At 44.2% G+C, this 12,117-nt stretch overlaps 1 protein-coding gene across 3 annotated transcripts in view; it reads right to left on the reverse strand.

The window, feature by feature from the left end:
• Window positions 1-12,117, reverse strand: part of SLC25A12 (solute carrier family 25 member 12) — a 108,545-nt gene that overhangs the window by 54,524 nt on the left and 41,904 nt on the right. For all 3 annotated transcript variants that reach the window (XM_069982914.1, XM_069982915.1, XM_069982916.1), the window contains 3 exons: window positions 11,647-11,785; window positions 10,670-10,763; window positions 8,515-8,599 (listed from right to left, as the gene is read on the reverse strand). In XM_069982914.1, coding sequence (XP_069839015.1) covers window positions 8,515-8,599; window positions 10,670-10,763; window positions 11,647-11,785 — 318 coding nt within the window. The remainder of the gene's footprint in view (window positions 1-8,514; window positions 8,600-10,669; window positions 10,764-11,646; window positions 11,786-12,117) is intronic.

The following is a 12,117-nucleotide window of genomic DNA, read 5'->3' on the forward strand; positions in this document are numbered from 1 at the left end:
AGCGCACGGGACCCGGGGAGGAAGACAGAGCGGAGAAGAAGCCCTGCAGGTAATGTATTGTGCTTCTCAAATCGTCGGTCGCCCGCCGCGCACCGCTATTCCAACGTGATGATTTTAGGTCTTGCCCTAAATGAACGATCAACCGATGACACGATCGTTCTCTCTATTCCACCGAGCGATAATCGGCCGAATGGGGCCGATTTGGCCGATTATCATTCCTGTGGAATAGGGCCCTAAGACTATTTTACTTTACACCAGTTTGATAAATTTCCCCCTACTGTTTACTGCTATTATATCCGCAGATTCCTATCACTAACAACCAGTCTTTTGTTTCACGTATAGGCTAAAATATTCCTTGAAGTATTTTTTAAGGATTAAAAAACAATGCGGATTAAAAAGCGCAGACTAACTGTAGCCGAACATCCCACAATAAGCAATGCTGTCTCTTGAAGTTTGACTCCTAGCTGCCTGCCAGTTCTAAGGTGATCCGAAAAGGCAGACATGCCGGTTTCTTCATCTCCGAGGAGGATTCCCCTTTCTTAGGCACACCTGTTTATCTTTATCCCTTTCAAAGACAATTCTCTTCCTTGTAAGCTTCCTCCAGTCACACAGAAACCGGAGGATTATACGCCGCATTGTCTAAAATCACTTTCTTGGCTAAAACTTCTATGCTGTTAAATACTGTAATTTTCTTTGAAGGATATGTCTCTTGTCCTATTTAATAGTGGCAGATAAAACAAGCTGAATTTTGGCGTAGATCAGTCGACAAAAACCGCAACAATCATAATGGAAAGCATCTGTGAGGAGGTCACATAAGGAAATAAATAAATATGGCAGGTGACTTACATCAATGAAGAAGAAATTGCCAAAATTTATCTTTTCTGATTGCTAACCGGTCTTCTTTGGTATACAGCCGGCCATATGTGGTCACAATCGGACATCTGATCGAACTTACCTGCCACTGTTATGTACGTATGTAGCAGAGCCGAATTAGCTATTTAAAGGGGTTGTTTGAGTAACCTTTTTCTAGACACAGTCCAAGGCTAAGGCCTAATCACTATGTGTGCCTTTTGTATGAACAGTAGTTTCTTTTGCAGTAGGTACCCCACTGGTTTAGGTTGCCCCTATCATCCTCCAAATTTTACTAAACATGGCTATCATGTTCAGTCTACAATGTTGCTATGGTAACTACAGATAGTTATGGGCGCCATGATGGATGAATCACGCCTATTCAACCTGTAGCCTGTGTGTACAAATGGAACTTAGTTGGAATGGTCAAGTGAAAGCCATTTCTCATGTTCACACTTTCTACACATTGTAGAAATTTATAATGGAAATCACAATGCGTTGTCAGATCCATTATATAGTGGATAACACTGGCACCTTACAAACCCTACTCACATGTAAAGGGGTCCGTCAAGCTCTGTATCAAGCACTATTGCTCCCATCTAATCTGCCCTGGTGACTCCAACACAAATGTTAAAGGGGTTCTCCGGGCATTCCTATTTATGTTATGTACTTCTGGAGCTGCACATAAAATAATAAACAGCCTATTCTCACCTACCCCAATGTCCTAGGGAGGTGCTCATGTCAAGTCTGCAGGTCCCCCAATGAACACTCAAGCGCGTACTTCCAATAGGGACTCATCTCAGCAGTGACAGCTCACTTAGCCAATCACTGACTAAGGGTGGTATTACACGGGCTGAGCAGGGCCCGATAATACCTGTAAACGAGCGCCGATCTGCTAGATCGTCGCTCGTTTACTGGGCCAATTACACAGCCCGATAATCGTTTAACAAGAGCTGCAAGGACATCGTTAGCGATATTCTTGCAGCCCTTGCTAAATTGGCATATATTACCCATCCACGCTCCAGGGCTGCTCCTGCCATCCGCTTTTCCCCAGGTCCCGCCCGCTCAGCCAATCACAGGCCGGGACTGATGCGGCCTGTGATTGGCTTAGCGGCCTATCAGCTGACAGGCCGCTGTTAAGCTAGAGCGCGCGCAGGACCCGGGGAGAAGCGGACGGCAGGAGCAGCCCTGGAACGTGGATGGGTAATGTATATCGTTAGTCGCCACCCGTGCATCGCTATTACACGCAGCGGTGTGCGATCGGCGCCCGACAAAAATAGGTTCTAACCTATATCAACAATCAGCCAATGATCGTTGTCATCGGCTCATCGTTGCATTTATTACATGGAGCGATAATCGGCCGAATCAGGCCAATTTGGCCGATTACTGTTCCGTGTAATACTACCCTAAAGCGGGAGAGCGCCACGCCCAGTGATTGGCTGAGAGGACTGTCACCACCAAGACGAGTCTGTATTGGAAGTAGTGGCCAAAGCGTGGGACCCAAAGACATGACAAGAGGAACCCTGGGGGAGTGTGGTAAGTGAGAGTAGGCTGCTTATTATTTTCTGTGCAGCTCCAACAATACTGTATATAAAAAAATATGACTGCCTGGAGTACCCCTTTAAAGCTACTCCGTACCGGCAACTTGCAGAAGTTATCTATTGCCAAGTATTCCTGTATTATCAGAGACTATTAGTAAAGCCATTTTATTTACTCTACTGGGACTCAGTGATTATTGCACCAGCACTTACACATACAGGCTACACATTCCTTGGGTTACTATTCCCTTTCTGTGGGTGGCGGTACAGACAGCCCGGATGGGTCATTTTCCTACTCTGGACCACTGTGACAAGAGCCCAAGGGACCCATTACAACCCGGCAGGTCAACAACAATTTCAGGGGACAAGTATAGCCAGCCATTAAACAAAGCAAGTATACCACCACACCTGTGTGATGAACCAGCACTGGCGTACTATACCACCGACAAAACACCACAGAAGTGGCGTCACCACAGACAACCTAGTTGGTGACCGGTCCAGCCGCACAAAAACATATTTTACCAATGGGGCACGGCAGGGTGGGCAGTCAAACTGGTGTTGCCTATAGCGTCAGTGCCCTAGGCTCATGACACCTCTCTGCCGCCTCCTTTTACTTTAAGAACGCCCTTGGGCTGGATGAAGGGGGGGATAGAGGTGTCGCAGGCCTAGGGTACTGATGCTCTAGGCCACGCCAGTTTGACTGCCTGGGAACAGCGTGAGTTCCTCTACAATGCAGTGGTTCAGGGGTGGTAAAGTGCCGGTACAGAGTCACTTTAACATACACGATCAGCCAAGATGCTCTATTCTGGTTTTCCCACCAAAAATAGACACTGGCTAGCTCAATACAAATTATCAGGCCTCTGGGACAGGGCAGAGTCACATACAGAAGGCTGACACCACCATCCATGTTCTCATGGGCATCATATGCTAAGACTATTCTCTTCCAAAAACAAAGCTTTTTAGGGCAGAAAGGGTCCTTAGGATGGGGATAGACCATTGATTTGGTTGCAACAGGGATTTTGTAACCAAAGATCTCCATGTCATCCTCCATCATGCCTAAGCAAAGTAAATGGGATCACACTGTGACTCCCACTGCCGCATCATGGTTGAAGCAATGTGTAGGTCGCAGTGGGATCTTACAATATAGTGGAATTTATTAAGGCTATGTTAACACTACGTAAGTTTCCGGTCGTAGCGCGTTCCGTGAATAAGCGGCCGGAGACTTACATAGTTTGCATATAATGGAAAGTATACGAAGTACGGCTGCACAGTTCACTCTACGTACGAACTTACGCCCGGATCGTACGCGGCGGCGTAAAAAATGAACCAGACCATTGTTTGCGGACGAAAATGCCGTAACTTACGCCTGTAGCGTTACATGCGGTCCCGTACGTAGTGGTGATTTCTTCATTTTTGCAGCTTTTTGTGCCGATCGAAAAGGTTCTGTGGGGTGTCCGGGGCTAGGCGAAGATTTCCAAGTAAAAGACCGCTGTCAGATTGCTACGTAGGGCGCTCGGGAAGCGTAAGTAGACTTCGGGCATAGATTCGCGGTCCGTACGTAGCCGCCCGCAAGTAGCGTAAATCTCCGGCCGGAGTTTACCGCGTATATGTCCGGCCACGAAAATATGCGGCCGGACATATACGCAGTGTGAACATAGCCTAAAGGTGTATATCAGGTAATACTCACAACATACTACATACATATTTGGCTGTCTGGACATGATGGGAGTTGTAATTTCTAATAAGCTGGAGAGCTGCAGGTTGGGGTACGTGATCTTAGACCGTCACCAGTCAGCCTTCCATGGTCCTTCTATAGTTCATCTCTTCCATCACCCGTACAGGGAAGGGGGGTATACAGATTCTGCGGCGTGAATACAGTAATTAGCTTTGATTAATCACCGCTGTGACATTAATCAGACTCGATTCTCTCTCAGGCTTTGCTCAGACACCTAATTTTTCTGCCCCAACAGGTGTCTCATAAATGGCTTTCTGAGCTGCAATATATAGAAGCGGCAGACAGTCAACAGCGATGTGATTCTGTCAGTCTCCCTACATGTCAAAACAGCGCATCGAGGTGAAGCTTACCACACTGCCAGCATCAACAAATGGCATTTACACTGCTAAACCTCACATCGGAAAGGAATCGACTATAGGTGCTAAGCCATTACAAATAATAAATGGAGAGAAGAATTGTACAGATAGAGGGAACCTGAATAATATCCAAGAAGCTATTCACATTGCTTTCTGTATTCTTTATTTCAGGCTCCTTCACACTTCTGATGTTGCATTTGTCTGCAGATATTTTTAATTTCAAAAAGTTCAAAAATAAAAATACAAAAATAAATTCACCATACACAAACACACACACAACAACCCACAAAAAACAAGCATGGTTGGTTATGTGTAGATGAGGCTTTGCTAACCACATCCATATGTATTGCAGATTTGCAATGTTGAATCTGTGCTGCAGGTTCACGGTGTGAGGACGTGACTTTAGGGTTGTATTACATGACCGGATGAGTTGATGTAAGCGAACGCCAATCAGCTAGATCGGCGCTCGTTTACTGAGCCCATATACAGAATGATAATTGTGCAGCAAGGCCTGTCTGTCTATCTATCTATCTATCTATCTATCTATATCTTTAGCGATGTCCGTGCAATCCTTGCCTAATAAGTGTGAAATAATAAAGTCACATACCTCTCCACACTCCCTGATGTCCTGCTAGCTTCCGCCCACTCCCTGCAATGTCTGAAGTGACAGGCTGTTCAGCCAATTACCGGGACAGTGCCACGGCCAGTGATTGGTTAAGCAGCCTGTCACTTAAGACACTGCGGGGGGGGGGGGGGGGCGAAGCGAGCAGGACATCAGGAAGTGTGGAGAGGTATGTACCGTTGTATTAACACTGGTGGCTACAACGGTAGTTCTGTCTCATTTGATGGCAAGTATAGCACAACATGTAGTGGTGTTTTTACCACCAAAATAATGGACACCACAGCAGAAGCCATTGAAAGTCTGCATTATATATGTTGCAGTGAAATGATAGAATGAGGGATTTGATCAAATCACTAAAGGATTTGATCAAATCCCAGGAAATGATGGAATGACCGCGTCAGGGAATTGATCAAATCACTGACCCCTTTCAGGGAAATGATAGAATGAACTCTATCCTTTCCCCCTGCAACATAAAATTTGCTTACTGTATCGCCTCTCTGCTCCCCCCAGCCTGTCTGCTCTGATCCCCGTCTGCCTCCGCCGCCTCTCTGCTCCCCATTACGCTTGTTACACGCCTCCTGCTCCCCCGGCCTCTCCGCCTCCGCGGCCATACGCCTGCCGGGAGGTGTGCCGCTCTGCTTCCTGTCCACCTCCAGTCCCGTCTGCCCCGCCCTGCGACATGTCTCCTGCTCCCTGGCCTGTCTGCTCTGCTTCCCATCTGTTCAAACGCTGTATGCCTGCCGGGAGGTGTGTGGAGCTCTGCTCCCCATCCACCTCCGGTCCTGTCCGCCCCGTCCCCATATGCCTGCCGGGGAGGTGTGCCGCTATGCTCCCCCGTCCACCTCCGAACATAGAGCCGGGTGACTCCTTGATCGTTCATTCCCTCATTTCCCTGAAAGGGGCCATTCCATCATTTCCTGGGATTTGATCATATCTCTGGATTCTATCATTTCACAGCACTTTATATACAGCTTGCAGCAGATATTGTGGATCGGTGTACAGTAGAGATGAGCGAACCTCAAGCACACTGAGGTTGTCCAAACCCGAACATTCAGCATTTGATTACTGGTGGCTGAAGAAGTTGGATGCAGCCCTAGAGAGTCCTGGAAAACATGGATACAGCCTATGGTCTATGACTGTATTCATGGTTTCCAGGCAGCCTTAGGACTTTTTCCAATTTCTTCAGCCACTGGTAATCAATTTCAGAGGGTTCAGGTTTGGACTGACCCGACATGCTCGATGTTTGCTCATTTGATTACCGGTGGCTGAAGAAGTTGGATGCAGCCCTATGGCTGCCGTGAACCCATGGAAACAGTCATAGGCCATAAGCTGTATCCATGTTTTCCAGGACTCCCTAGGGCTGCATCCAACTTCTTCAGCGACCAGTAATCAAATGCTGCACACTCGGGTTCAGACGAACAATGTTTTTGTGTTTTTTTTTAGAAACCATAATTCTTGTTTCTGTGCTGCAGTTGTAGATACTGCCCAGTATCACATTGTAATCTGATGTGATGGCAAAGTGTAATAATAACTGCGCATAAGATCACTATGGAGCCCTGCCCTTTGAGGGTCTTTCTGTTCACCCTTTTCGAAATTATAAGCACTAATTGTGAGTCAAATGAGCCTAACTAAGAGGGTCATTGGGATCTACAATGCTTTTAGTCTGGGTGCTTGAACTCATGGTAAGGTGAGTGTTTGTAGCCATAGAACAAGCACATTATGCAGTACACTCATGTTTGCATGGCTGACAGCTATCTCTTCCATACCCACATTACATATGCATGCTCACTCTGGTTGCATTCCTAATGGAAAGAGGGGCAGTTAAAATTCAACATGCTACCTCTTTCTCTTCCCTGACATCTGACTCCAGGTAAAATATGTCCGTAAATACGGATAATGTACTATGGACTGGTCGGTAGTCCCGACATCATTCATTATGAGTGTGCATGACAGCATGTGCGAAGATTTAAACAATTTCAGAGGTCCCTCCCTCATAATGAATTCCTCTCTGTAGCACATCATCTGTGCATGGACCGTAATTACATAACTTGTAAATTGGAGCTTGGACCTCCCGGCATCAGCATTCATTATGATGCCGGGAGCTCTGAAACTGTTTAAATATTCCTTTTCTTATACTGACACGCACTGTACTGTACTGTTATGGACAATCTTAAAAAGACACTTGGAAGGGGTAAAGAGCGAAGAATGTACATACCAAATAGCTAATCTACATAAACAACAACCCTCCAAAGGAAAATCACCTGTAAATATTATTTCTTTTAAAACAACCAAACTTGATGACTTCCATTAATCCCCTTAGAACAAAGACGTTTAAAAGATCCGTGGAAAAATGCCATATTCCCTACTATGTCATGGTCGACCTCCCTGTACCACATGATTTAACCATTGTGTTTACTGCAAACACTCTGCTTGGCTTGATGGTCTGCACTGGTTTCCTTGAATAACTTTTGCCTTTCCCAATAAAGTCTGTTTGTAAAATGTAAGGAAAAAAAGGAGCGGGAAAGAATAAGATTACGTTCTGGTGTCATTTGTCTCTGTTGGTGGGCCAGCCAAGTTCAGTGTTGTGACATTCACCAGCCCGGAGCGACAGGTTGTGAGCAATATCAAAATAAGCTGGAACCCGACTTCCTGAACATCTGTTCTTAACTCTTCGACAGCACTGAGCAGAGTCGGCCGCTATGTACATCGTTTTGGAGAGGTATGAGCCAGTAGGAGGGTTGCTTAAAAGCTATTCATGGGAAAAGTGACAAATATAGTGATAAAAATATTGGGATGGTCAGCTAATGTAATGGTAATATAATAGGTAACAATCATGTTATTAAGAGGTTTTTTTTAGGCTGGGCTGAAATGTCGCAGTAAGGTATGATGGCAACTAACTCAATCTAAAAGCAGTTTTAGGCTGTGTTCACACACCATTTTGTAAAGTGAAAAAAATTATCATGATCATTATATACAGCCAACCAATGATGGCCAAATTTTATATACTTTATATCTATATCTATGTACGAGTCGAAAACTATCCACACTCTTACTGTAGAATTTATTGTAATCAATTTTCAGAAAAGAAAAATATATTACTTTTCAATACACTTTGTCTATCTATGAACAAGTTTCCATAATCATTCATTATAAAATGTTTTTGGCTGAGCTGTGAGCCACGGATGCGCCTCTGTCTTCACCTCTTCATCAGATGTCAATCTCTGTCCTCTTATTTCTTCTTTAAGAGAATAGGTGATAGTCCAATGGGGCAAGATTAGGACTATAGGGAGGATGTTATAACAATGTTTTTGGCGCTACCTTCTCTGAACATCTTCCATTCATATACACTTTTAAGACGAATCACTGTGCATAATTTCTGACTATATTGCTTGGTATTGTTAAGCCTCCACCTACCTGTCTCTGTAGTTCAGCCAGATTATAAGGTAGTGCCCCTTCCTCTAAAGGTGCTATTCTTTCAATATCTGTTAGGGTTAGACGTCTGCAAAAAAATGTAAAAATATATATCATAGGCATTACAATCTAAATAGATATATGTATAGGTGACCAATAATTATGTGCTTGTATGGGGTTTCTTTGAGGACTTTGGTTTCCATTTGTACTCCAAAAACATACTGACAAGAAAGTTGTCTAATAAAGAATCTATACTTACCCATCTCTGCAGTGCTGCATCACCACTCATGGACCCCCACCAGCCCACTGAAGCTCCCGCTCCTGCAAGGTCACAATCCAGCTCAGGAATGCCCGCTCAACCATTCAGTGACTGAAGCAGGGCACTGCAGCAGTCTCTGAATGGCTGAGCAGGCAATTTCCGGCAGGTAGTGATGATGTTGGAACACAGGAGAAACTGGAGACCAGAGGGTGAGAGCGATGTGTTGACGTAGCACTGCTGGGACGGGTAAGTATAGATGCTTTATTTTGCTCCTGCTCCCCCCTCCCTGCACTGTATTTTTTGTTTTTGAGTTCCCCTTTAAGCCAACCTCTGTACATGCTGCCTATTAGGGCATATAAAAATCATGGCACCAGGACGGAGAGTTCCTCTATAAAAGCAGATCCTCCTGCTAAGTAATACTACTGTATTTCAGCAATTTTTCTTAAGGGTATTATTCTGGACCATAACAAAGTTACTTAGCTGCTTCCTTAATGTAAATTGATAAAACTTCCTAATGTACTTTCGTGCTGGATATATCTCACCCCCGGCTCTCTGTGTAGGTGATGTCCTTGGAGGGTAAGGGTACATGCACACTATGGAATGGCGACGGAAAACCCATTGCGCATTCCGCAGCTTGCACATACTCGCGCCACCGCCCGTGTCATAGACTCCATACTATGCACAGGCCGGATTCTGTCGTCCGTCCAAAGAATGAACAGGTTATACAGATTGTAAATTATTTCTATTTAAAAATCTCAAGTCTTCTATTATCAGCTGCTGTATGTCCTGCAGGAAGTGGTGTATTCTTTCCAATCTGACACTGTGCTCTCTGCTGCCACTTCTGTCCATGACAGGAACTGTTTAATTTCTATGGGAGTTTGCTACTGATCTGGACAGTTCCTGACATGGACAGAGATGGCAGCAGAGAGCACTGTGTCAGACTAGAAAGAATACACCACTTCCTGCAGGATACACAGCAGCTGATAAATACTGAAAGGAGTGCGATTTTTAAATAGAATTTTAATTTACAAATCTTTAAAACTTTCTGATGAACTTTCTAACTGGAGTTCTCCTTTAAGATGGGTCTGGAAATGGAACATTGCCATTCAGAGTAAGAGTATGTTTATGATATTGAGCAGGATTTATGCTGAGTAATAAAAATACAATTTATAATAAAAAATTCAAAACTGCTGTAAAAGTGGGCCTTACATTTAACCAGAGGAAAAAATTAGTTCTGAACCTATGATAATTTTCATGCTGCATGAACCATGGGTCATCAGAGCAGACTCAGCAGATTCTTCTCATCCTTATGGAATTGATTATAAGGTCTCTTCCTGTCTTGGTATACGGAGAGACTCATCAATCAGGGCTGGTAGGGCAGGGAGACGCCACTGAGGACTGTCCTGTTGACCTGTGGTTTAGAGGGAACCTATCACTAGATTTGTGTTACCCTAAAGGAATGCAACACAAACTAGTGGCAGAAATGCTGAACAGTGTATTACTTGCATTATTTTCTTTAGCCATTCTCCTGATATGCAGGAGAATGGGTTTCATGCGTCACCACTCACTCCACCCTCCAGCTGCTGACTGACAGCTATCTGTCTATTTACAGTATAAATACACAGTATAGGCAGACAACTGCCAATCAGTGACCGGTGAGCAGAAGGAGTTGATGCTCATGAATATCAAGGACTAAGCACACGCACATAATGAAGAGGACTAGTGTGTGGTGCTCAGAGTCCTCGTAATTCATGAGGGCATCTGTGAATTAGCTGCACGTAAGTGCTATATCATTCTGTTCAGATTCTCTTAAACTGGTTTATGCAGCGCAAACCTACTGAAAGAGTCTCTTTAAGCAGCATGAAAGTGATGACAAGGAAAAATACATATAGTACTTACCCAGTAGCATTGAATAAATCTGAGAGTTGGTAAAGAATATCAATTTCTAAAGGAGTGATCTGTCCAAATTTGTTCGCAGAATGGGCAAATTCCTCTGCAAAATACAAAAACTCCTTATTTAAAATGTGCACAATATTTAAAAAAAACATATATATTAATTGTTTACCAGCATTTGCGTTATAGGGAATGCTGCTAACATGAACTCTGAGCACAAGAACATGTATGTCTTTTTTCTATTCAAAGTGATGGTACTCGGCTAGTCTTTCCCCCCAATCCATAAAATGGAGAGGCAGAAGTGCATGTGACCCCTGTGGCTGAGCAGAAGAAACATTAGTGACCTCAGTCTCTTTGCTTTCAACATCAACACTGGCCCAGAGGGGTCAGTCCCTAACAAAGAGGGCCTATAATATAATAATACTCCACTATCACAGACATCAATAATGGTCCAAGTGGCCACTTACCATTCCACAAAACCAAGATGGGAGCTTAAGGGTGCGTTCACACCTACAGGATCCGCAGCAGATCTGCAGCAGATTTGATGGTGCAGATTTGATGCTGTGTTCAGTTATTTAAATGAAATCTGCTACGGATCTGCTGCTGATCCGCAGCAGAAAATAAGCTGCGGATCCGGTAAGTGTGAACATACCCTAATAGTAGATTTTGGAACCACCGTTACCCTAGATTTAATCATGTAGAATTATACTCACCCGACATTGATGTTTTAATTGTAACATTACTATGATCTATGCCGGTGGTGTTAGATTTGTTGCCCTCCAGCTGTTGGAAGACTACAACTACCATCATTTTTGTTGTCCAGGCATGATTGTAAGTGTAGATTTCCAACAGCTGGATGGCCGCAGGTTGACTTCTGTGATCTATGCTCTAGGGACATAGCAAATTGCAGCAGTGCAGTTAGCACTGCTTAGAAATGTTAAAAATTGCAAAAGAGAGATGGTACAAAGGGGAAGAGAGAATACCTTTGGTGACCTCCATGTCTCTTCTTGAGCCTGCTAGAGTGCTGTATATCTTTCGTACAAGCTCCATGTTATTGAGCAAGGAGTTAAAAGCATTGAAGTAGGAGAAGCTCACTTGGTGGGAGATGGTTCCTCCTGCAGCCTAGAAAATAACAGAAATTATCCTCATTATTATCGACTCTTGGGACAAGCATGGATCTATGGGACCACACACTTTGGCTTTTTATTTTTTTCTGTATTTTACTGATTTGCCATGTAAAGCTGTGTAATCCACAGTTCATACACTTCTTGGAAAAAACACACTTAGGGGCTGAACATTTTTAAATTAAAGGAGTTATCCAGCACTACAAAAAGATGGCCACTTTTTCCCCTCTCTTGTCTCCAGATTGGGTGGGGTTTTGAACTCAGTACCATTGAAGTAAATGGAGCTTAATTGCAAACCGCACCTGAACTGGAGACAAGAGTAGGGGGAAA

The sequence above is a fragment of the Dendropsophus ebraccatus genome, chromosome 9 (genome assembly GCF_027789765.1).
Source record: "Dendropsophus ebraccatus isolate aDenEbr1 chromosome 9, aDenEbr1.pat, whole genome shotgun sequence".
NCBI classification, from domain to species: domain Eukaryota; kingdom Metazoa; phylum Chordata; class Amphibia; order Anura; family Hylidae; genus Dendropsophus; species Dendropsophus ebraccatus.